Source organism: Mercurialis annua, linkage group LG1-X (genome assembly GCF_937616625.2).
Source record: "Mercurialis annua linkage group LG1-X, ddMerAnnu1.2, whole genome shotgun sequence".
Classification (NCBI taxonomy): Eukaryota; Viridiplantae; Streptophyta; class Magnoliopsida; order Malpighiales; family Euphorbiaceae; genus Mercurialis; species Mercurialis annua.
In genome coordinates, this window is record NC_065570.1 from 54,712,251 (window position 1) to 54,736,511 (window position 24,261).

The 24,261-nt window shown below is 33.9% G+C and overlaps 2 protein-coding genes across 7 annotated transcripts; both read right to left on the reverse strand.

Moving 5' to 3' along the window:
* Nucleotides 1-501: 501 nt before the first annotated feature.
* Nucleotides 502-11,366, reverse strand: LOC126665739 (uncharacterized). 6 transcript variants are annotated; one of them, XM_056104014.1, is made up of 20 exons: nt 9,663-11,366; nt 8,455-8,540; nt 7,958-7,978; nt 7,496-7,849; nt 7,302-7,385; nt 6,852-7,217; nt 5,976-6,036; nt 4,652-4,763; nt 4,464-4,570; nt 4,128-4,373; nt 3,754-4,001; nt 3,424-3,645; nt 3,108-3,341; nt 2,974-3,027; nt 2,721-2,786; nt 2,506-2,646; nt 2,368-2,421; nt 2,160-2,219; nt 1,162-1,557; nt 502-1,043 (listed from the first exon to the last, which is right to left on the reverse strand). In XM_056104014.1, exons 1-20 carry the CDS (start codon nt 10,978-10,980, stop codon nt 1,029-1,031), a joined length of 4,245 nt encoding a protein of 1,414 aa, XP_055959989.1. In that variant the 5' UTR covers nt 10,981-11,366; the 3' UTR covers nt 502-1,028. The 6 variants fall into 6 exon arrangements, with proteins under 6 accessions (XP_055959989.1, XP_055959987.1, XP_055959988.1 ...); XM_056104012.1 differs by having other exon boundaries at nt 502-1,083; nt 6,864-7,217; nt 9,663-11,365; XM_056104013.1 differs by having other exon boundaries at nt 502-1,083; nt 3,126-3,341; nt 9,663-11,365.
* A 1,047-nt stretch (nt 11,367-12,413) lies between these two features.
* Nucleotides 12,414-18,445, reverse strand: LOC126655984 (uncharacterized). The gene is made up of 5 exons (XM_050350418.2): nt 17,414-18,445; nt 16,494-17,239; nt 16,316-16,405; nt 13,387-14,088; nt 12,414-12,942 (listed from the first exon to the last, which is right to left on the reverse strand). The coding sequence occupies exons 1-5, from the start codon at nt 17,520-17,522 to the stop codon at nt 12,814-12,816; spliced, it is 1,776 nt and encodes a 591-aa protein (XP_050206375.1). The 5' UTR covers nt 17,523-18,445; the 3' UTR covers nt 12,414-12,813.
* Between the last annotated feature and the right edge of the window lie 5,816 nt (nt 18,446-24,261).

The following is a 24,261-nucleotide window of genomic DNA, read 5'->3' on the forward strand; positions in this document are numbered from 1 at the left end:
TAATAGACACATGCTGACGGCATAAGAGCAAATTAATTTAAGAAGCAAAAGATTAAATGGCTTAATTACTTAAAAACCACCCACCTTGAATTTTTTTTTCGTTTATACCCTGACCTAGAAAAAAATTCATTTATACCCTGACGTATGTGTTTATGTTTCACCTCTACCCTAAATTTCAAAAAAAAAGATTATTTATTGAAAACAACTAAATATAAGGATTATTCTATACTTTTTTCTATTAAAAAAAATACAAAGAAATACTTCATCTTTAAAAATGTTCAAAAGTAAGAATTATTTAAAACTTTTTTTTAAATGAAAAGAGGTTAATTTAGTGCCTCGGGGTAGAGGTGAAATATAAACACATACGTCAGGGTATAAATGAATTTTTTCCTAGGTCAGGATATAAACGAAAAAAAAAGTTCAAGATGGGTGGTTTTTAAGTAATTAAGCCAAGATTAAATAGTGCATGGACATAATTTAGAACCTCCATCAATCTGAAGCTGCGTGAAATTACTTTTAAGATTGGCATTGCAGATATATTTACATTTAACTTTACAGCACAAGCAAGCACCAGCGCTACCTTTAATTCCTTGCGTAAAGATAAAAGAAAGAAGCAGAGCTTCTCAACCACAACAGAGACTGGAATTTGAGCCGCTTGCGATACATGTAATACATTTAACCCCTCACCTCACCCACTGTACAATTACTCTCACAATGAATATACAACAATGCCCGGGAACGCCTGTTCCTTCATAATGCCGCTCCTGTTAAACGTGTTCATCTCTGCATCATTCTGCCTTTCTTCCTCCGTAAATAAAATGAAACGTAGAGCACTGAGGCAGAAGGCAGTTGAGCCGTCCAACAGATGGTTGTGGATCTCAAAGTGCACAAATTAAAATCCAGAGTTCACTCGCTCTACCTCTGTTCTTCCAAAGGTTCCCCAGAACACAAGTCCTGGCTCATCTGCTTCTCCTTAGGCAAGCAATCAACAGGAATATAAAAATATCCTTTAGGTAACTTCTGATTCTTCATAGATGCTTGATCTGATGTCATCACTAACTCTTTCTCAAAGGTTTCAAAATGCTGTAAATTTATATATCTAGCGAGAATGAGCAAACATGCACAATCTAGAACAAAAATAAGGAATAATGCAAAGCACACCTTTCTTGTTATAGAGCTCCATTCTCCATCATCCAAAGGATTGCGCAAAGCAAGGGAAGCTCTGTGAGGAATTTGCTTTCCAGCAAATGTTGTCCTCTCCATAGGTTTCCGATTAAACAGGCTTTGCGATGTGGAGCTATCATCTGTCTTTTGATCAGTGTCCATGGTGACTTTAACTCTGTGCAGAACAGAAATATTGCTGTCTACTGTTACGTCATCTGATCTTTGCATTGCATCACTACATGATCTATAACCTTCTATATTGCCTTTAAGGGATGTTGTAGCTGATTCAGAACTGATGTCTGGATGGAAAAAAGGATTATGGGCAAGCACAGAACGAGCAACATGGTCTCTTTTGCAACTAAGAATGCTATGAGAGCAAAGGACCAAATCCCGCTGCAAGAATCCATATAAAAACAATTGCTTTTGTGATACATGCTCATTGGAATTAAAATCTTATCTATAGATAGAACAATGTGTTAAAATAAAAGATGCTGCCCCATTAGAGATCTAAAAATACACTTTTTTTACAAATGATAATCTATAAGGGAAAACGGTTGGCTCAAACAGTAAAAAAATGAATTACGCTTTAACAAGCCCATTTTTGAAGTAAAGGGAACAGCGGATAGAAGAAAAAGATTCCCAAATAGAAGGAGCTTCGCTGCTACCATCAGGCTTCAATATAAAGATAAAAGTAGAAAATTCAGAAAAGAAAACACAGTGCAAGCGCCTGTTTGGTAATTATAATCTGAGGTTGCAGAAGAATATCTCAAATGCCAACAGATCATATTAAGACAATAACCAAGGGAGAAAACACTCATCAATCAAATAAAGAATTATTTAAATGTCTCCTTTTTAGGACCTAGAACAAATAGCAAGGAGTATATGCAAAGGCCAGTGCATTCAAAAAATACTAATTCGCTACAGCATGTAAGCTGAGCACCAAACTAATTAACTAAAACTACTATTACAATAAGTAATTAATTTAGAAAAAATACCTTTATCTTTTCACGTTTAATGATTCTCTCACAAAGAAGACGAAGCCTCTCCAACTCAACCTGTAAGAATGCAAATTAAATTACTACACATTCTGACAAGCAAGTAGAAGATGAATGTTTCATGTTCATCAAGATTAAAACAGTATATCATAAGAATATATAAACATTGACAAGTACTCTGGACATCAGAATGGAAGTACACCCATACCCTGATTTGCTTCATGCTCCTTAACTCATCAGCTCCATGCTTTTGAGTTTCAGCCTGATAACAAGCCAAAAAAATCTCAGTATAAGAATTTTGTTAATGAAGCACGGAACATTTTGAGTGCTTAAATGAAGCCCAGACCTTTGTCTTCTGTTCCAACCCATGTCTTTCACAATAAGCCTTGTGCTGCAACTTTCCATTAAGAGACTTAACATTCATGTAAAAGCCTGCACTTCTAGCGCAGGAAGGATGGAACGTGGTGTGACAATGACCATAGCTACACTGCAGGGGAAATTCGTTGATTTAATAAAGTGTCATAGAGGAAAAAAGTCGCAAAGCAACCAAATTGAACAGACCTTTATGCAGACACCATGTTTGCGACGGCAAATACAGCAATGATCAATTCCTTTACCAACTGTATCCTGGATCCCATTACACAAAAAAATAGGATGTTAGACAGAGTCACTGAAACTATATTGACCCGCATGGAAAACAAATATGTAGCATTTCTCATGTAGTCAATTTAAATCCAATAACTCAAAACTATTTCATGAAACAGGTCTAAAAGCAGCTCTTTGACAAATATTAACATAAAAGTCAAGCACATACCATTCCTTCAACAGGATTCACTTGTCCCCTTCTGAATGTTGGTTCAAACACCCACTACAAGAAAAAATATGCATTAAACATCGATCCTCTTTATTGAAGATGAAGTGAAATAAAGTCAAGACAATCATAACAACCAAAATCAAGATATCCACCTCCGCACAGAAGGCATGCACCCATTGATTATCACTAGATTTTCTAAAGGCCCCGGTGGTTCCACCACATAAACCACACTCAAAATAGTTCTTTTCCCAGAAATCAAGTGAACCGGCTGAAGAGGATTTAGATGATAATAATTCATCACATAATTCACAATACCATGGACCAGTAGATTCTCTGACACTACGGTAGCAGTCCAAGTGAACAGCAACCTGACGCAGGAGCTTTGTTGAGTTCAAGAAAAAAAAGATTGTAAAAGAGAGAAAAGGATACCCATGTCTCAGTCAAGAATACCTTGCAACTGGAACAAACTAAAATAGGGTTCAGTATAGTGTCAGATCCTCTGCAAACATCACATGATCTAGGGTGCTCTTTTGAAAAATCTGAAACAGATTGAACAAATTCAGAGTACTTCTCTGAAGAATTTCTTGGAATCGCCACCCTTGATAGTGTCTCTTTCGTACGTGACAACAGCTGAGAAGAAATTCCAGCCCTCCCATTAGAAATATTAAATTTCTGCAAAGAGCAGAGAAATAATAAATATTGGATTCTGGAAAAGTATTCAAGTTGTTCTTTCAGGAAAGGCTAGAAGTAGCAAATAGAAGAAAATGCAGCATCACAAACCTCCTGATAAGAAGATTCATCGTATACGTCCTTCCTAAATGATGAAATCCTCGAAGAAGCTGCAGCAGCTGCAGTTGCAGCTGCCAGCACAGCCTGTGCCTCTTTATGCTTTCTTTCTTTTCTTCCCTGCTTTTTTGCTTCTCTAATGTCATTTAGATACTGATTAACAAGCACTGCATCCCATTTTTGAGACCTGGTTATGTCAATCTCGTGTGGTAAACTCTTGACAACTTTACAAATTAAGTTATCTGCCAGAGTCGAAGCAAAATATATGCGTTAGAGTTCCAATTCCATTTCATAACACAAAGACAATTCAAGGGCAAGAGTTGGAAAAAAAAAGGGAAAAACAGCAGAGCAGGAAGAAAAAATGAGACCTGTAAAGCGCTTTCTTGATATTGCATTACTGAGCAACCTATGCTGAAAGTAAATAATTTCTCCTTCTACTTCATCCACTGGAGACATTTCTTGAACACCCAATTTTTTAGCCTTAACAAACTGCTCTGGATTTACTTCATCAAATCTGCAAAGATCGTTACATTGTGGATGGCTAGTTTGGTGATCACAGCAGACACCAGTATTGGATGACGCTTCCAGACAGCAGGTTTCTCCCACCCTCAAATCTGCCACAAGAATATGCATTAAAATTGCATGTCATGGAATATCAATAACAGATAGTTTATCATGAAACTTATCTACTGTGGTATTTCTACCTTCTGACCCATAAAAAGTGTCTTCTAAAAACAAGCCACTCTGCATCTGCAACAGTTTCTTATGGATGTACGGGTGCACATATAAACTAGAATTTTCTTTGATTTTTCTGCACCACAGAAATACAAATATTTGAGAAAGCTCCCATAAAGTTCGAAACTTTGTTGAGAGATCACATTGCAAAGCTTACTCAAGATCAGGAAGGACTATACTCATATCTGAGTCGCCATACAGGATACCAGCAGTATGCTCTAACTCGGCCTTTTCAGAACGGGTACAGCCTGAGGGACAATCTGAGCTGCCTGTACAACATACATACTTATTTCAGTATAAACAAATAGTAGTTACATCATTAAACAAACAAAAAACAAAAAAGTCAATAGATTATTATTATTATTTTTATTTTTTTCACATGAAAGCTGCAGAAAAACAAACTACTTATTTGAAAATGTATCAATACTAGTTACATAATAAACATCAGGAATTTAAATGAGTTAAATGTAATATGATTAATAAAATTGACGGCAATCAAATCACAAATAAAGATAGCCTAGTAAATAAATGGCATCCAAATCATAGCTCTTGATTGGCACTAAATCTTATGTTAGAGAGCAATAAACATAAAAACAACATGCTGAATCATGTTTTAACATGACAGCTTTAAACAACAAAATATGCTAAATTACTCTTCTAATTTGTTTTTACATGAAGCTGCATAAAAACAACTTTTTCAGACAAATGTCTCGAGTGTATAAATTAGATGGCATGCAAAGAAAAAATAAATTAAGAAATTCAAGATGAAAGCCAACAACCTGATTTGCTATATTTTTTAAAAGCTCCAAAATTCCTCTTTGACACAAACAGCTCTACAACTCAAGCAGAGGGAGACAAATAGCAAAAAATGAGAACATGCACGTTTCTATTGACAAACAATGCAACGAAGAACAATGCTCGAGCAGAGCAAGAGCAAAAGAAGGGACAACAATAACATTAAAACTCCGGGTGGTGATAAGATCTACAAATCCTAATAGAAGAGAAAGGAAACACAGCGATGTCAATATACCTAATTTAAGAAAAATTAAGAAATGGCAGAGCATTGAGATTGATGAGCAGAAAACTATTCATAAAATTTAAGTCCTCAAAAATTGAAATTATAATGTTTCAAGAACATGAAGTGCATAAGGCATTAAACTCATACCAGCTGAAACATTATCAACCCAGAATAATCTTTCATATTTTCAAGAGAATCGCATTCCATAGAAATTATGAGAAGTCAGACTTCCCTTAAATGTAGGTCATCCACAAAAATGTCATTTTCCATTTCATCATACTTGCAGCATTATCCTATTATTGTGGCCTCTAAAAAATAAGAAACAACTATCCAAAAGAAACAACTATTCAACTTCACAAACGCCAACTCTAAGATACCAAGCGAAACCTACTAACCCAAGAATGCTACGGCTTTCATCCAGCACAAAGGAACTAGATCAAAAAGACAACTTTAAAAAATATACCTTCAGATTTAGGTAGATGTGCTGCCAAAGCGTCATGGATCCCATTAGGCTCTATTGATGTCTATACAAAAAGCAGAGGAAAAGAAAATTAGAATGAAGGCAACATAATAGGGGAAAATACGCCTTTTCACAACCAAATAAAATAATAGGAACCTAAAGGTGCACATGCTAACCGCAATCCATTACTATCCAAGACTGAAGAGGCATCCGGATGCCCCCAGACAATTAGTTTGTGGTCCCCACATGAATGTCAAAAAATGCATACAGAATAATCCCACTAAGCACTTTCACAACATTGCTTCCACATACAAATACATGAGGCATTATAAAAACTGCTGCTAAAGGGAAGCAAATATAGAAAAGAGCACCGAAACAGATCTACAATTATAACTTCCATAAAAAGAAAATTCCAGAAAAAGATACTAAGATAAAGAAAAAGAGCATCAACGCTAAAACAAATGCCCACCACAATCATATTATGTACTTCACCTAAACAGTAGTATTCACTTATTCAGCAAGCAATACTCAGTTCATGATTATTGAACAGAATTACATTCTTACTTCCATTAGAAAATCAAATAAAAAAACAAACAAGAATACTATAGCATAAATTATCCATATGCTACTAGTCAGCTAGAAATGCTCTGAAGAGCCACATCCAAACAAAAATTGGGTTAAGAAATAAACACCAGGAACAGAGGGGATAAGTTACAAGAGCAGATGAGAGGAGACCAAAAACGGAATAATTCCCCAGTCCTATACAATCAAACTACAGAGATAACTTTTTATGAAGAAAGATAATGAATAGAAAAAAACAATAAGATGCTTGCCACATGAATCTTCCAGAGAGAAAAGTAATCGATATGATAAGATTACCTTTTGAATTACCTCAGTCGAATTTTCTGGTTCTTCATGTACACGTTGATCTACTTTAAATTCGTCCAACAACATCCCCCCGTCACTTGAATATTCCTCAGAAGAACAAATTATTTTGTTATCGCGCAGAATTCTAACATTGTTTTTTGTTCTTCGTCGTGGGGGGACTGACCTTACCACAACATGATCTGTCATGTCAGACTCTGATAACGTTATACCATCAGAAAGATCATTTGCTTCCATTTCAGTCTTAGATAAAACAGTGACTTTTTGAACTTTCATATTCTTATGTGAGGTGCCCAAATAAGCATGATTTCTAAGCCATTTGACTAATTTGCATTGCATTTCAGGCACTAAACTATCTTCCTGCAGGAAAAGGATCATTAAGTCTAAAGAAAAAAAATCAGAAAAAATAAATTGCATAATAAAGCATCATCATTTGAACATTACATCAAGTGTTGAACGTAATGACTCAGGTGAGATGCCAATGTCCAATTCTAAATCTTTCAGATTGACTTTTCCACGGTCAATTAGCTGCAAGAAAAAAAAATATGCTTAACTGAAATTGGGTGATTTGATGAAAATGTCAACTGAAATATCTGATGAGAGACAGCTGATGTATCTACAGAAACATAATATCTTACCTTTTTCAAAATAAGAGTAACATTTAGTGAATCTGGAAGGTTAACAGCCTCGCCGTCACTTCTCTCAGACATATCAATGTTACTGACCTGGTCCCCATCTGCAGATTCTGAGATAAGCACATCATTTGATCTGGAATCGGACAATACAATTTCCCGTGATGCACTATCACCAGATATATCAGAAATGATATTGGGTGTTTCTATAAGGACAGCAACTTTATCTCCATTTCGACCAATCCTCAAATTATGTTGTTTATTGGTTGAGTCACTGCTGACAGCTTTATTTCCTAATTGCAGATTAGTTCTGCCCTCAGGCAATTCTGAGTGCTTGAAACAAAAAGCCCGTAATTCAACCTGTAAAAACATTTGGAACCACCACATGTAATCTATGAGGAGAACTCGTTAAGATGGCACTCTTACCTTATTAACACAAGCATAGCAAAAAGCCAGTGATTTACATACTGAATTGAAGACTTCTTGTCTCTGTTGTATGAATAAAGCAAGTAAAATAAAAAGCAAATTACTATGAGGCCCGCTACATATGTCATGATTCACACTTTCGTCCCTCTTGTTTGAAAATCAAACGATGCGGTCTCTCACTTTTGTTTCCATCAACGATTTAGTCCTTCCGTCCATTTTTTGTATTAGACAACCGAGTCAAAGGACTAAATTAAAAAAAATCAAAAATAACAGTGTGGTCCCCAACTTTTGTTTGTGTCAAAGATTTCTTCCCTCGTGTTTGAAAATTAATTTACCCTTAAGTCGTTTGACTACTAACATCAAAAATGGATGGAAGGACCAAACTATTGACGGAAACAAAAGTAAGAGACCATATCATTTGATTTTCAAACAAGAGAGACTAAAGTGTGAATTATGACACATGTAGAGGGCTCCAAAGTAATTTGCTTTAAAATAAATTGACAAAGTATCACTTTAGCAAAGAAATAGAAGGAACTTACATCCTCAGATCCATGTTTTCCCCACACCTCGATTCTATGTTTTGCCTCCCTTGCACAAATGGGATGAAATGCAAGTCTACAATTTCCTGAATAAACAAACCAACCAGGAAGCCACTGCCATTAGAAGCAAAATCAGCATGCTTACACAAAATTGGAAAGGGAAGCAGTAACAAAAAGGCCAAACATAATTAATCCTGGGGCACATTATAAATATACTGGCAAATGTAAAATGAAAAAACCAGCCAAGCAAGCCAACAGAAATAATTAAAGAACTGAAAATGACACAAAGACAGCTATCATCGAAAAAATAAAATCTAAAAAAAAAAGTGAATTGAGGGGTAGAAAGGAAGAAGTAGAGGATGCAGGATGAGGGAAAAAAAGACCAAGCAATTAACCAACAGCAAGAACATAGATAAAGGACCTAGGTTTACTTTACCAAGATACTAACAAGAAGAGCTAGTTCTTGCACCAATCTACAAGAGCACAAAGATGCCGCTTTCAAAGACAACAGGAAGATGAACATGAAAAAAGAGGCCAAATAAAAACAAAAAACTGAAATAAATAACCAAACAAATAGAACTCAGCAAAATGATTCAGGAATAATATTTGAACAAGACACTAAGTAATTACCATTAAAAGCAAATGCGATTAAACTTTCACTAGCAAAATGTATTAGTTAGTACAATAGTAAAGTTTGGGCTTGCAGAAGTATGGAATAAAATCTTAGGAGTTAATTATTGTCAGAAAGTGTAAAACAGTAGCCAAAACAGCTAAATTTTAGCAATATCACAAATACAATGTAGCCATACAGACCCCTAGTTTTATAATTTATGCAAGCATTTGCGCTCATAAGAACAAAATATGGCAATAAACATCCATCTGAAAGACCAGGTAGCGAGAAATAGTGTCCAACATAAGCCCAAGTCACAACTAGGCACTAGATGCAGCAAAAAAAGCTTACCCCTGGCAACAGCTGATTTCAGAAACGAACATAGCAACTGCAGCTTATAATGTATGGTTATGAAATGGATTGTGTGAGGGGAAAAACAACAGCAGTTACACCATAAAACACTGTATGCAGCAGGTTATCTGAATTCATTTTGCAGTGTAAAGTCCGCACAAGTAACATAAATCCAAGACGGTGTACGGACCAAATAGATAAAAGAAATTGCGAACAGAAAAACAAATAAAGGAGCAGAAGAACACACCATTACTGCAGCGAACACAAACACCGTGCTTCACCTTGCATACACTGCACACTGATTTCCATCGTGTTTCCGGTATTAAATTCACACCCATTATGTTTTCCATCTTTGTTAACACCTCAACAAAGACCTCGGGCATCCATAAAGAGCAAAACAAATGAACAAACTCAGTAACAGAGTCGCCATTTTCTGGCCTAATAGGTTTTAGAGCACCAGCCTGCTTTGGGCAAAGAACACAAGGCTGCTTCACTGAATAGTCACCATCCGTCCTGAACTTACACCAGGAACACAGCCAATATTCATCTATATCCCCTTGCACACCATAACAGTTCAAATGAACAGCAACCTTACAAGAAGAACAAACAACTAATGGATTTGACTCATCACTGATCTCGCTCTTGCAGCAAAAATCACATAATGATGTATTCCCTTCACAAGGTGAGCCCACCAGAACCTTCTCCAAACCTGCATCCGTACCTAAGAGTTTCCTCCTCTTCGATGGCCGTTCTGAAGTCAAAACAGTCCTACTTCTACACCCTAATAGCCACTCTAAGCAGCTAGAAGAAGTTGAATTGGCAGAAACCTTTCCTTCCTCATGAACCAAACAATCTGCACTATCCTCAGGTACACACTTAGCTCTGTCACTTTGAGCTCCAACACTATCAATTTCCATGAACTGTTCTTCTTCTTGCTTTACCTCATTCTTTACTTGAACTTCAGTCCCATGTTCATTTCCATTCTTCATAACTAAACTGGTATCTGCAGTCTCCTGGGCATTTCCACTGTCGCAATTCAGGGTCAGGTTACTATCATTTTTCTCATTTCCAACATTAGGAATCGAAAAACACTGACTAGTACCTAAACACTTAAGGGAAGAAGACAATTCGTACAAAGCATCAATATCTGGCAATGCTACATCTCTAAAGTAATCCTCAGTCTCAACCCAAATATTTCCTCCTTTAGAACGGTTGGAGGATGACTTTTTTTTATCAGAAGTAGAATGTGATCTCTTATGTTTCTTTCTACTGCTATCAGATTGCTTGAGAAGGTTAGCTAATCCACCAGGCAAAGTTGTTACACTTGAACTGCCCGACCCATCCTCGGGGACATCAAATGGAGAGCGTTCACTTAATGCCTTACGTGCCTGAGAGAAGAAATCAACGTTATTAATTGGAGCGGTCTGCTTCTGTTTTAGAGAATTTTCAGGTTGGGTCGCCGGAACCCTAGTATTAAGGCGGCAAGGCCTTTCGTCGGTGCCGCAACCTCCGTCAGGACACCTACCCATCATCTTCTTCCGCCGGGGACATCTGCCTCCGGTCATTTAATACGCCATCCCCCACCACCGCCACCAGCATATGCTGATAATTTCATAACGGAAACCTAAACCCTAATTTCTAATTCCTAACCAAAATAAATAAAATAATTCGAAACCCTAAAAACAGAGCATAGCCCTAACCGTAATATTTGAAACTATTCGGTGTAGATTCCCGAATTAACAGAAAAGGGAAAAATCAAAAACACTGATAAATTAAGAAAGCAAAGCCGCGGCCGCTAGGGTTAGGGTTTCAGTTACTCAGGTTCGTGTTGTTGAGGATCCGTTTTCACGAGTATTTTTTTTTTAATTTCGTTGTTCTTTTTTTATTTTTTTGGTGTAAAAAATTGATTTTCGAGGGTGAGATTCGCGTTTTTTGCAGGCAAAAGAGGGCGGTTCATTTAAAGAAAATGATTCTTTTTTTATTTTATATGGGGTTTGGATTGTATGTTGTGACGCAATAGATTGTACTCGTGTGGCTGCTGCCAGGTTGCACGTGCCTTTGTTTTATAGGTGCTTTGGATCATTGGATGATCTTTTTTTAAAGCAAGATTAATTTTGTGAATTTCTTACATTCATCAGTTATAAATAATGTTAATTTTCATTTCTTGGGGAAAAAGTTATTGCTAAACAGAAGTAATTACATCATTCAAGATAGCACATCAATTCTGGTTTAAAAAAAAAAAATAGCACATCAATTCTGGTTTAAAAAAAAAAATAGCACATCAAAACTTAAAAAACAAAAAGAAAATGAGAACACGGTAAAACATGTGCTACTATATTACATATTATTAAATATAATTAAAGATTAACCTATTTTAAAATCTTTTGATTTTATTTATTATTTATAAGATCTCTAAACATTCATTTAATCTTACCTAATCTTTCAATTTGTAGTACAAATTTTTCATCTAAAACTTATACTTATGTCTTATCTAATTCCTAATTTTTAATTATTATTCTTACCTGGTCTTTGAACTTTAAACTTTTTGATTCCTCAAGTACTCAGACGGATGCCCGGTTGAGGATCTGAGGAAGCAAAAAATCCAGATAAGATCAAATGGAAGAATTAATGGTGATAAAATTATAATTAATAATAAATTGTTATTAATTTTTAAAATTTAGCATATTCTATACTAGATGCTAAATTTGCCATTAATTATAGCATTGCATTGGAAGAATTAATGGAGTACTAAATTATAGCATTAATATAAATTTATTTAAAAAAAATCTACTACCATTATAAATGTGCACTAATAACCAGTAGTGGAAACAACTTACAAGCTATTTTCATTTTCACTTTACCTATTTATCACCATTGGATGAATTATGACCACCTTAATCCCATGGTGGAATTGATAAAACAGATCACAAATAAAATAACTGTAAAAAAGCCCTAAAATATAAACTGGAAATGCTCTAAATTTCTCTTCGAAAAAGAATGAGGGACACCAGAAATGCTTATATTAATATGAACTAAACTAAAAATCAAAGTTTTTGATTTCCCTTTTTTTGTTGGTAAAATTGACAAAAACACCATAACACTTTTTTCCTGTAGGATCAAACCCTCATAAAAATAAAGAAAAGGAACCAAACTACCCCAAAGAAGATGAATCTTCAATCTCGGACAAAATAGCCCCTATCCTACCCTCTCCCACAAACCATCAATCTCAGTTGGGAAGGCAACACTGAGGCAACTGTTACTTATTGCACTATTTGCAAATTGTAGAGTTCCATCAAAAATCCATCCCCAGCAGCTACCATAGTAAGGAACAAAAAAAACTAAAGATCTGCCATCAAAAACTGGAAGCTTTCTCGATCTACATTTCAAAAGGAACACCATCACATCCCTGATTCGGAGTCAGAAGAGTTCAGTTCAGAGGAAGCTCCAACCAAACCAGTTGCTCGAGATTCAAGCATCTTCTGCTGCACGCCTCGGCAGACTTTTAAGGGCATATTTGTTTCTGAAACCTGGAAAGAACATGAAACAAACATCATAAGTAATGCTGCATTATATCATATTCATTTAAAATCAACAGCTCAAACCCACATATGATAGGTACATAAATTTGCTGGAGGGCTTTAATCCATGAATTTTGCTCATCACTTGGTTTCCAAAATATCCCATTCACCCAAAAACCTCAAAATACAGGATCCCAAATCCCATCATGATGAGATTTCTGTAAACCCACTCATTTCAAATAACAGGGGACTGCGTCTGCTCTATATTATATAAAAGCCCTTAGGTAAAAAAAATGAACTATTTCTTAGACTTGAGAACTCAAAAAACCTCGGTTTTATATAAAAAAAATTGAAGAGCTAGTAAAACCTAGGTTTTACAATAGGCTGATTTTGACAATATCCATGCAATATACCATGAAGACCTCATCAACCAAAAAAGTAAAATATGTGTACCTTGCTAAGAAAGGCATTAATCTCCTCTTCTGTAAGGAACTCATCTTCCCCGGAATTTTCTTCCCACCCAAGAGAACGAAGGAATGCAACCTCTTCAGGGGAAACCTCTTCATACATTCCACCATTATTGGTCAGAGCTCCATTCTTAACACCCTGAGAAGGTGGAGGAGAACTAGCTGCTTCCTTGTTTGCTTCGCAAGATTTCTCACTTACCGTAGATGAAACAACAGAAGTTGAATCCGCAAAAGTTGCCGAACTGTTTGTTGAGGTTTTCTTTTTCAAGAGATTAAAAAAATCATGTCGACTCTGGGTTTGAGATAGAGAGGGTCTCTTTTCCACATTGAACCCCGAAATCAAATTCGAGCTTGCTGACTTGCGATCCCCCAAAGAAGATTTAGGGTTGTTAGGACTTCTCGAGGGAGCTGAAGGAGCAGCAAGTTGGCTATTTGCTACCCTGCTGGCGTTATTCGTAGGGCTTGCAGCATCTTTTGGAGAAGGAGAAACACCATTTTCCCAACCCGGTTTCAGAACAAACAGCTTCCCATGAGATGCCTTTGGTCCATCTGATTTCACATGTCCTCCAAGTGCAGAGTGATTGGCAGAGTGCAGTGAAGATTGCTGCTGCAAAATCTTGGAAGCCATATTCATCTCACCAGATCTAGCTACTGTTTTGGGCTTTGCTTTGTCAGATGCATTAAGAGCCTGTAAAAGGAAAATAGGAAATAAATACCATATATAGAGAGAGCCAGAAGGCAGTTATTGTAAGTAGAAGAAACTCAGTGTACCAAATTAGGCTCAAACACAAGCATCAAGAACAAAACCTAGCATAATTCAATACTATAGCCAACATCCATTAGAAAAAAGCACATCTAGAGTGGCAGCCTTTTTACCAGTAACAGATATTCTGCATTCCTAACAATTGCATCAATTACCATACTATAGAAGAAATTAGAGCAAAAGTTTGCTTCTTAACAAATAATTAATTCTCGGTCCTAACCACAGTGAACAGCAGAAATAGGTCCAAAATTGCCGATAGAAAGTTAAAGCTAAGACCTTCGCAATTTTTTCTAAGATTTATGAGACAGAAAAGGACATATTTAAACAAAGATAGCCGTATTACTATTGTCCACTCCATATGCATTGCTACAAGTCAGGACTCTAGCAAAGGAACCTTATTCACTTCAAACTTCCAACACTGGGTTCTATCATCAAACAAACGACATTAAAGGGGGTAACAGTCTCCAAATTCTCAACCTTTTTTTAAAATTCCCAATTTAACTGACTTCCACTGTCATTATCTTCGCAAAACCTTACATAATAAACACAATAGAAAAATACATTTCCAGTCAATTCATAACTTATTATACAAGGATGAAATACAAGATAGGCATTTCAATGCAGAAATTGCAAAGAACAAAATGATTTAAAAGAGGGAAGCAACTCATGGCTTAGTTGGCATAAATAATTAAGCATATGACACAATACATATCCATCATCGTAAAACAATATTCATTCAATAAAAGAAAATATATGACAAAGAAAACAGATTTAGCAATATACATCTGCTGGCTTCATTTATGAACGAATTTCCATGTATCACTATACACCTAATAATACTGCATACCAGAATCTAGAATGAAAAGATCTGCTAAAATGCGTTATGTGTCAGAAACCACCACTGTAAACTGCCCTTGGAACTTGAAGAATGACTATCCAAGTCATTCTTGAAGTTCCAAGGGCCATTTAATAGAATAAGGATGTAGAATGAATAAATCTGCTAATAAATGTGTTATCTATCAGAAACCACCACTGTAAACAGCTGTACATTTTTCATTTTGCTGCACTAGAGAGAGCTTCGCGGTCATAGAAACAATGATAGAAATCAAGGATCGTTGGATCATAACATCTAAAACAGTAAAACTATACGCATTGTCTTAAAGAAAAAGGATAAGACATTCCAAGTCATTCTTCAAGTTCCAAGGGCCATATAACATCAGTAAGGTCTCAATAATATAGAAAAAAACAATGAACTACTACAGCCAAAGTTAACAATTCCATATTAAAGCTGATCATCAAACAAAAGTTTGAATCACAAGACTCCATAAAGATAATTGATTTTATATTATTAATCAAGATAATAAAACATACGGCCAAACCATAAACAATATACAAGTAGTTACCAACTCAAATTCAAGATATTTGGTTACTCCCCGATATCCAAAATAACAAAATCCCAATAATGATTCAAAAATGAAGCTCAAAGTCCAAAACAAACAAGAGCAAACAAACATATTATAGCCACATCAAACCAGAAAAGGCCAAAAGGGTTTCTCAATTTCTTAGAAAAACAGCTCCTTTGTTTAAAATGCAGAATTAAACATTTAATGCAGATATGGTATTCCAGTGCAATTGTATGCGGCACTCTAAGATGTTAAAGTAGGCACAAAATTAATAGGTCAATACCATGAAAAGATTAGTATGGGTGGCAGTTACACCATACATGCAACTGCTGATATATGCTAGGTCATAAGCATTGAATTGATCACAATGAGAAAAAGTAGCAATCATATGGTTACCTACAATCAGACATGGAAGGACAGAGTACATAAATTAAACACATTTTCATCAGCTGGTTAGGACTAACTATAATTTTTAATAATTTATGAAGCAGAATAGGCATACTGTACAAACACACAGGCAAAGAAATAAGGCAAACAGGTTGTTCAACATCTCCAGCTCCAAATTGGAGCTTCCATGATATTAAATATTTCCCATAACATTATCTACATAATGAACAAACAGCAGTGAAAAACACATCTATAAGCCATATCAGTGATATCACACATGCAAAAAAGACATGCTTTACAAAAGTCTAAAATCCTATAAAAAGTAGTAACATGTACAAATAAAAAAATAACAATGCTCTTACCAAACTCTTAGGCATTGAAGGTGTCACTGGTATTAATTGCCTTGATTGTTTAATAGCCAATTCCTCGAGCCTCTGAGTTTGGACAGACAACTGCAAAACAATATTATCTTTCATTTAGACCAACCAAGGGTATAATGATTAAACGACTATCAGAGGACAATGTTACTAGCACACTTACCTGTGGAGCAATACGAGTTCTTGAGGGAGCCTGAGTTAAAGCTTCAGCCATATTCAGACCAGCAACAGAACTTGATGTGACAGATACTGAAGTTGTAACCGTTTGTGAAGAAGACAAGGAACCACTGCTACTATTTCCTATAATAGCAGGCACCTCTGCTAGAGCTGAGGTCCATCCTTCCCCACCAATCAAGGCAGAACCACTAACAGGTAAGCTTTGGACAGCTGTGCTCAAGCCAGGAGATGAAACCCTTCCTATTTCAGGCACTCCTTGTCTCTCTTCACTTCCAAGGGAAGGAAAATCCTTCTCAAACACTGCCTTTGGAATGCTACTACCGACACTACCCCCAGAAACCAACCCATTACCATTCACATGATTGCTGCTGCTGCCGTTTTTTAAGTCAGAAACAAATCTCCGGGGTAACACCTCGCCCGGTTTCCTAGACACCATAGAATTAGAACGGCGCAAGGTGTCCTTCTCATTCCTTGACAATATACTTCCCAGAGGATCAGAAGCGTCATGATCCCAATGGTTCCCAAAACTCAATCTGTCTTTATCCCTTTCCCGGTCCTTGTCACGGTGACTTCTACTAAAATTGCTGTATGCATGCTTGGCAGAACCATTACTAGAATTTTTCCGAGAGTTAGAAGAAGATGTGCGGTCAAGATAAGACAAACGAGGGGAATCAAAATCACTCGTACTCTTTGTATTCCTGCTTCTAGTGTGATGCGCGGATGACGATACATCTATTTATTACAACAACAACAACACATGTATCATCTAAAACATTAATATATATATATATATATATATATCTTAAGACATGCCTAAAACTAAACACATATATAAGCTTCTAAAAGACCCAAATCAAAAAAGGAATTATGTGATGTAAAAAATGAGGAAAGTGACTAGTAATATACCTGAATGCGAAGAAGACGATGCAAAGTGGTGGGCGGAACTGCCACCCCCTGGTACACTTCCAGAACTTCTCAACCATTCTGGAACTAAAGTGGGTTCACTTCTTTCCATATGGAGCTCTAATTAACTTCATCAGTTTCAACTATAGCTAAGAAAATTATGTACCTTCTTCACCCCACACCCCAGGTATGCTAATAACTCTATATAATATATAATATAGTCCTTTAAGATTCTATTTCAAACCCTATCTCCCAACCACCACCAGCAATAATCCAACTTTCAATTGAACCAGCACCCAGTTGAGTTATTGACAATTTAAGATGATCAGATTTTCAGTCAGTAATAGGGCAATGTCAAGAACAAGGCAATGGAAATAGAATCAAAAACTTCTCTCTACGCCTCCATCTTCAATTAAAAAGACGGATTTGCAGATAAAGAAAAAACAAACAAATAGAACACGTTTTGATTAGACCCCCATCCCCAAATAAAAATTAACGAAAAGAATCCATAAACAAGGCTCTAGGGAAAGTAAAAAATCAATAACCACCACGATTGAAGAACAATAATAGTTCAAGGACAAAAAAGGAAACCCTAATAAGAAAGCAGATAAAAATCAAGAGTGTGTGCACACACCCTGCCCCCAACAAAAATAATGTGCCACAAACCCTAACTTAAACACCAGAGAACACAAGGGTATATTATGTTAGCGTGCCAAACTGCAACAACGTTCTAGGGTTTGAATAATAAGAACCAGACAGTAAATTTCAATTTATAATTCTTTTAATAGTGAAAATAACAGAGAGAGATAAGAAGAGAGGAAAAAAAACAGCCAAAGCAAGGAGAGAGAAATAAAAATTATATGATAGAAACAACTAACCCTAAGCGCCCTCTATGCTAACATATCACGAAAACGTAACCGTTTCAATAACCGCTCTCCACCTCCGAGTGTTCAATTTTAATTTCTCGCTAACCAAACAATGCGTTTCAAGAGAAAAGAAAAAACCCACACAGATTACTGTTGCTATTATAAATTTATAATGTTGTTATTGTTAATGATAATGTTTCTTTTTGTGCGTGTTTGTCTCTGAGAAAACTGAGGAAAACAAAAAAAATTAGGGTTTTGTTTAGAGAGAGGTGCAATTTTTATTTTTGTTTTCGTTTCAGATACTGAAATTAAGAAACGTATGAAAACAGCCTCTTTCCTTCTCTTTTCTACTTAGCATTTTTTTAATTTTTTTAATTTTATTTCATTTTTTGTTCACCAATTTTGTTGGACTTTTTTGTTTCTTTTTTCTTCATTAATTATTTTATTATTTCAGATATATTGGTCTGTCTTTTATAGACCACTCTTTCGGTCTATCAACAAATGAAATTGCATGTGTCAATTAAAGAACATTCTAGATTTTGGTGGAGACATTTTAACAATAAATTCAAAATTAATTTAATTAATCATACTTACGATTTAGATATTTAGAAGGAAAAAAGTATTTGTTTCGGATAATTTATTTTGATAATTATCGATACAGAAAATGGTTTGATAAGATAGTAGGTATCTCTCGTGTTTGGCTAAATAAGGATATATATTATAGAGTTTGATACTTTGATTATGGTTATGTTTTTTAATAGATAAATGTAATTTCATGTTTGGAACAATTCTGCACGCGTTGGGTCGTATGAGAATGATGTGGCTGTGGCAATGTCATCGTTCTTTCGCCTTTTATTTGGCTAAATAATTAAAAAGGACTAAATCTTTCACCAAAATTTTAAAAAAAATCCAAAAAATTTCAATTTCATCTAATTTATTCTCAGACGCAGAATTTTATTTCAATAATGTCCAACCGTCAATTACTAATTGATTTTACATATGTGGCGCTTACGTGGAGTTAATGAGGCAATGCCGCACATATGTCATCATCGCAAATACAAGGTAAAAAGTGCAAATAAATTCTTAATTTTTTTTAAAAAAATATCTACATTCTCAAACTTTAAATCGTTTCAACTTAATTTTAAAATACTTACCAATTCTATATTTCTAAATTTTTTTAAACAATTTCACACTCTTTTTCATTTAAATATATACATTAAAACCAATTAAATAATCAAACCAATCCAATCTAACACCCAGCCAAATCACATACAAACCATCCCGTCTATGCCGTTTGACGAAACTTTTTTCCCGATAATTTTTTTCCCGTAAAACAGAGGAGGAGGAGCTGCTCCTCCTTAAGCGAGGAGCATATTTACCCCTCCTCTGTTTTCAAAAAAAAAATTAAAAAAATACCGCATAAAATTTTGATATTTTAAATTAGTTCGGTTGATTTAATATGGTTTCAAAGTGTTTAATTATGTTTCAATTGGTTTAATTGAGTTTTAATTTGTTTTAATAAATATTTTAATTTTAAGTATTATTTAATTATTGATATGTAAATGGAGAAGAGGGTGAGATGTGCTAAAAAAATTATAAGTATAAAATTGGTAAATTTTTTAAACATTAAAAATTTATTTACACTTTTCACCATTTAGTTCCCATGGTGGCACATGTATGGCACGCCACATATGCAAAATCAATTGGCAATTGAGAGTTGGACATTATTGAAACGAAATCCTGTGTTTCAGGACAAATTGGATGAAATTGAAAAATTTGGACTTTTGTGAAATTTTTATGAAAGGTTTATCCCTTTTTAGTCATTTGGCCTTTTATTTTCATTAAACTGCACTATAAATAAACTAGTCATAAGCCCGCGCATTTGCGCGGAATGAAATTAATATTTATTTTAAACATTGATTATGTTAAAAAACAATGTTGACAAAAAAAATGTCGACATTTTATATTTTATATTTATACTCAAATATTTTTAATTTCCTCACAAATTTATATACAATTGTTTATGATAATAAATTTTGAACCGATTATTTTAATTCTTAATACTTTAAAATATTCATTATATCTTCTTGTGTGATCTTATTTTATTTTTACAATTTCTAAAAAAGTTTGTGTTTCATTTCTATTATAAAATGTATGTTCAATAACTACATAGGTAAACGTTGCATATTTATTTCTCCTTTATAAAACTGTTTTGGGTTACAAAATCCTTGTAATCTTTTTTCAGCCAAAAAAGTAATTAACTTCCAATAATAAATAGGGCATATTAGTTTTTAGCTTTCATATCAAAAAAATTTAACATTACATATGAATTTATAATAAAATTAACATACAAACATAATTAAATTGAATTTATAAATTTAAACTATCACTCATAAGATAAGAATATATAAAAAACATAGTTTTATTTTTAAAGTTGTATGATAATTTTTTTAATAAAGAATTACTAAATTTTGAAATAAACAAAATATATTTGTTTATAAAATAATAAGGTTTTTAACTATTTAATTTAATTTTTTAAATTTTTAAGACCAATTTGACCTTTTTATTTATTTATTTAACATTGTTAGAGATTAAAATAACACTTATTTTGCTACTTTTTGAAGAATCCATCCTTTTTCGAATAAAAATTATACAAAATAAACAGTTTATATGATTACAAATTTAAACAATATGGTTACATTAAAATTAGGAAATTGGTGTAAAGTTTTCGGGTTTTGTTTTCGAGGATAGGAAGTTGACGTGAGGAGTTCTCGATAATTGTGATTATTACTTGGTTTCTATTTGAACTGTATATGATTAGTATACTTATTAATCTGTAGATAGATTAAATGATCAATATCAGTTGGAAACTATGATTACAATTTAATTTAATTAATTAAATTAAAATAAGTAGTTTGAAAATAGTAGAAACTAATGAGAATGTATTATTTGGTGAGATTGAATGTGAGAGCTCCGTCGGTCCTCTCAATTATATAAGTATATGGATATGGATATAGATATAGACTAGTCGAATGTCTACACAATTACGCGGAAAAAATATAATATTATTATATTTGAATAATTATATCAAAATTTATTTTATATTTAATTTATCAAAACAAATAATATCATACACACACACATATATATAGAGAATTTAAATGTTATGGATGATATTGATTAGCTGTTGAATATTAGTAATAAAAGAATTATGGATAAAATTTACAAAATAAAATAAATATTAAAATAATCTACAAAATTAATAAAAATATATCATAAAATCTATTAAACTTATTGTATTTTATTTGATTCCTACTTAAACTAATTCAAATAACTGATATTTTTATAACATTGTCCGGTTTACTTTTTTGTACCTCTTAGTGATTTTTTTGTAATTTCTTCTTGTTATGAACCGTGAATTGTTTATCTTCTATATATTTGATAATAAAATTCATTTTTCATTATAAAAGGCAAGCATTTATATTTTGAATTGTAAAATATAATTTTGAATGACATGTTAGAAAAGTATTAATAGCACACTAAATACTTTTCAAATGCTTTTCAAATATGTTAAATAATATAAATATTAGATTTTTTATTTTGTTAACTATGAGTAATTTATTAAACTTTATATTAAGGCGCCGTTTGGATTGAGGGTTTTTAAAATCCATGGATTTTAACAAAATCGATGGATTCTAAATCAATGGAATTTAAATCCATAGATTTTAAAATTTCATCGTTTGGATTGAAAATAAGATCAATAGTTTTTAACATTATTTATGGAAAAAAAATAGTATAACAATCCATCATTCATAAAAAAAAATGGTGGATTTGCACTTTCCCACCTAGTAGGTGGGAAATCAAAACCCTAAAAAATGATGGATTGTAGAAAATAAGGGAATTTATAAATTTATGGATTCTATTAATTTTTTTTTTAGGCAAACGATGGATTTTGTCCAAATACATTGATTGTTTAAAATCCATCGTTTAGAATCCATTAATCCAAACGGTGTGTTAGATTTTCGACTTACTACGTTATTTAACCCTTAAATTTTTTTATTTTATTTTCTGCTACCTCTAAACTAATTTCATGTTCCACTGGACTTCTTAACTATTTCTTTTGTTTTATTTAACACCTCAAATTATATTATTTGTTCTATTTATCCTATTAACTATTTTTTTTGCCTATAGTACAGTTAAATTTTAAATTTTTGTACATTTAACCTCCTAAAAAATACATTTTTTTCATTTTCAACCATAATATATCTAGCATGAATGCTTAGAAGCATATAAATTAATTTATGTACAATGACATATATTTTTTTTAAATATATTTATTTGATATTTTAATACTATTTTCGTAAACTGTTGACGACAGTATAAATTAGAAAGAAAAAAATATAAATAAAAAAAAATTGATCGAATAATTATATAATATTACTTCTCAAACATGTAAATATTTTTTTACTTTTCAACAATGATAAAAGGAGTTTGTCTCTTTTTGTTAACGATATTTATAAAATACATAAATGTAATACCCCAAAATATTTAAGTATTTAATTGGACCACGTGTCCAGTTTCGAGTCGCCAGAGTGGCAATATCGGAAAGTCTCCCGATAAAAGTAAGATAAAATAAGTTTTAGTAGATCGGTTTTGAAAGAGATTATTGCAAATAATTTGACATTTATATTTCAGTTCTAAAGTTAGAATTGGAATTAGAAGGAAAAAAGTCAAGAAAAGCTCGAAATAAGGTACAGGGACTAAAGTGGTAATTTAGCCACTACGACTTAAAATGGAAATTATTTCGCCAAGGTCCGCGAAATGTTTTATAGTATATGTGGTAAAAGTTTCGGGTCAATCGGAGACCTTTTAAAATTTGGACGCGGATGCGTTTGGGCTAAATTGTAACTTTTGAAAAGTTTCAAGGGCCAAAGTGCAAATTAGCCAATTAAGCTTCGGGGATAGAAATTAGAAGATTTTTGATGGAAAAGAATAATTTTTGGGTTAGTATTATTTATTTGAATATAAATAATGCATAAGTAATTACGTTAAAAGGATAATTTAACCATTGGGTTAAATTAGAAAGTTAAAAGGAGAATTGGTTTAAGTTAAAGAAATGAAGGATCAAAATGGACAATTAGCCAATTATGTATATATGAATTGGTAAGGAATCAGGTGATTCCAGATGAAAGGGGAAGGAGCAGAAGGAAATGGCGATCGATACGTTCCGCCGCCGTTTCGCCGTTTCTCGCCCAAATCGCGAGTTCTTTATATCGACTCGTTCAGAATTCGATTCTCTATCATCGCTAAGCTTCAAATCGAGGTAAGCTTGACGTTTTTATTATGAGAATTGATAAATAAGGGTTATTTCGTTTTAACGATTTAAACGAATCGTAATCGCGTTTCTATTGGCATTTTTGATGAAATTTGAAGTGGCTATTAATGGAAATCATGTTAGAATCGACTTTGGACGTTTAAGCACGTCGGAAATGGCCCGGGGAATGAACCCCGGGGCTGCACATCGGCAGCCATTTGCTGCACGAACGTGCAGTACACGTTCGTGTAGCATACTGCACGAACGTGCAGTACACTGCTGCACGAACGTGCAGTCCTTCGCCAAATGGGGATTTTCGAATCATGCCTTCTGGGCCCTGACGCGACGCGGAAACTTGATTTCAGACAGTTTCAAGTCGCATAAACAATCACAATTCGATTGAATATCAAAACGTAAACTAGGACGTTTAAAAGAGAGGTGTGATTAAGAGAAAGTTGAGAGTCGTATTTGAGATACGATCATGATAACCTAAGTTTATAACTTAGGGTTTTGATACTAAACCTACGTTTACGGATTTAACGTATAGGTCACCCGAATAAGTAACTGGCGTATCGGTGAAATACCAGATCGACGGGCCAGGATAGCTAAGGGATAGAACGACGCATGGAGCTTACGCTTGCGGGATTATAATAGTGCAGTTTTGGATAGCG

Excerpts from the sequence above, each read along its gene's own strand:
- LOC126665739 (XM_056104011.1), bottom strand. The coding sequence starts at position 10,980 with ATGACCGGAGGCAGATGTCCCCGGCGGAAGAAGATGATGGGTAGGTGT. Across the intron at positions 7,850-7,957 it reads GACAAGAAGTCTTCAATTCA|GTTGAATTACGGGCTTTTTG; the intron begins GTATGTAAATCA and ends ATGTTTTTACAG. Across the intron at positions 2,220-2,367 it reads GGAGCATGAAGCAAATCAGG|GTTGAGTTGGAGAGGCTTCG; the intron begins GTATGGGTGTAC and ends GCATTCTTACAG.
- LOC126655984 (XM_050350418.2), bottom strand. The coding sequence starts at position 17,522 with ATGGAAAGAAGTGAACCCACTTTAGTTCCAGAATGGTTGAGAAGTTCT. Across the intron at positions 17,240-17,413 it reads ATCGTCTTCTTCGCATTCAG|ATGTATCGTCATCCGCGCAT; the intron begins GTATATTACTAG and ends TGTAATAAATAG. Across the intron at positions 12,943-13,386 it reads TTAATGCCTTTCTTAGCAAG|GTTTCAGAAACAAATATGCC; the intron begins GTACACATATTT and ends TGTTCTTTCCAG.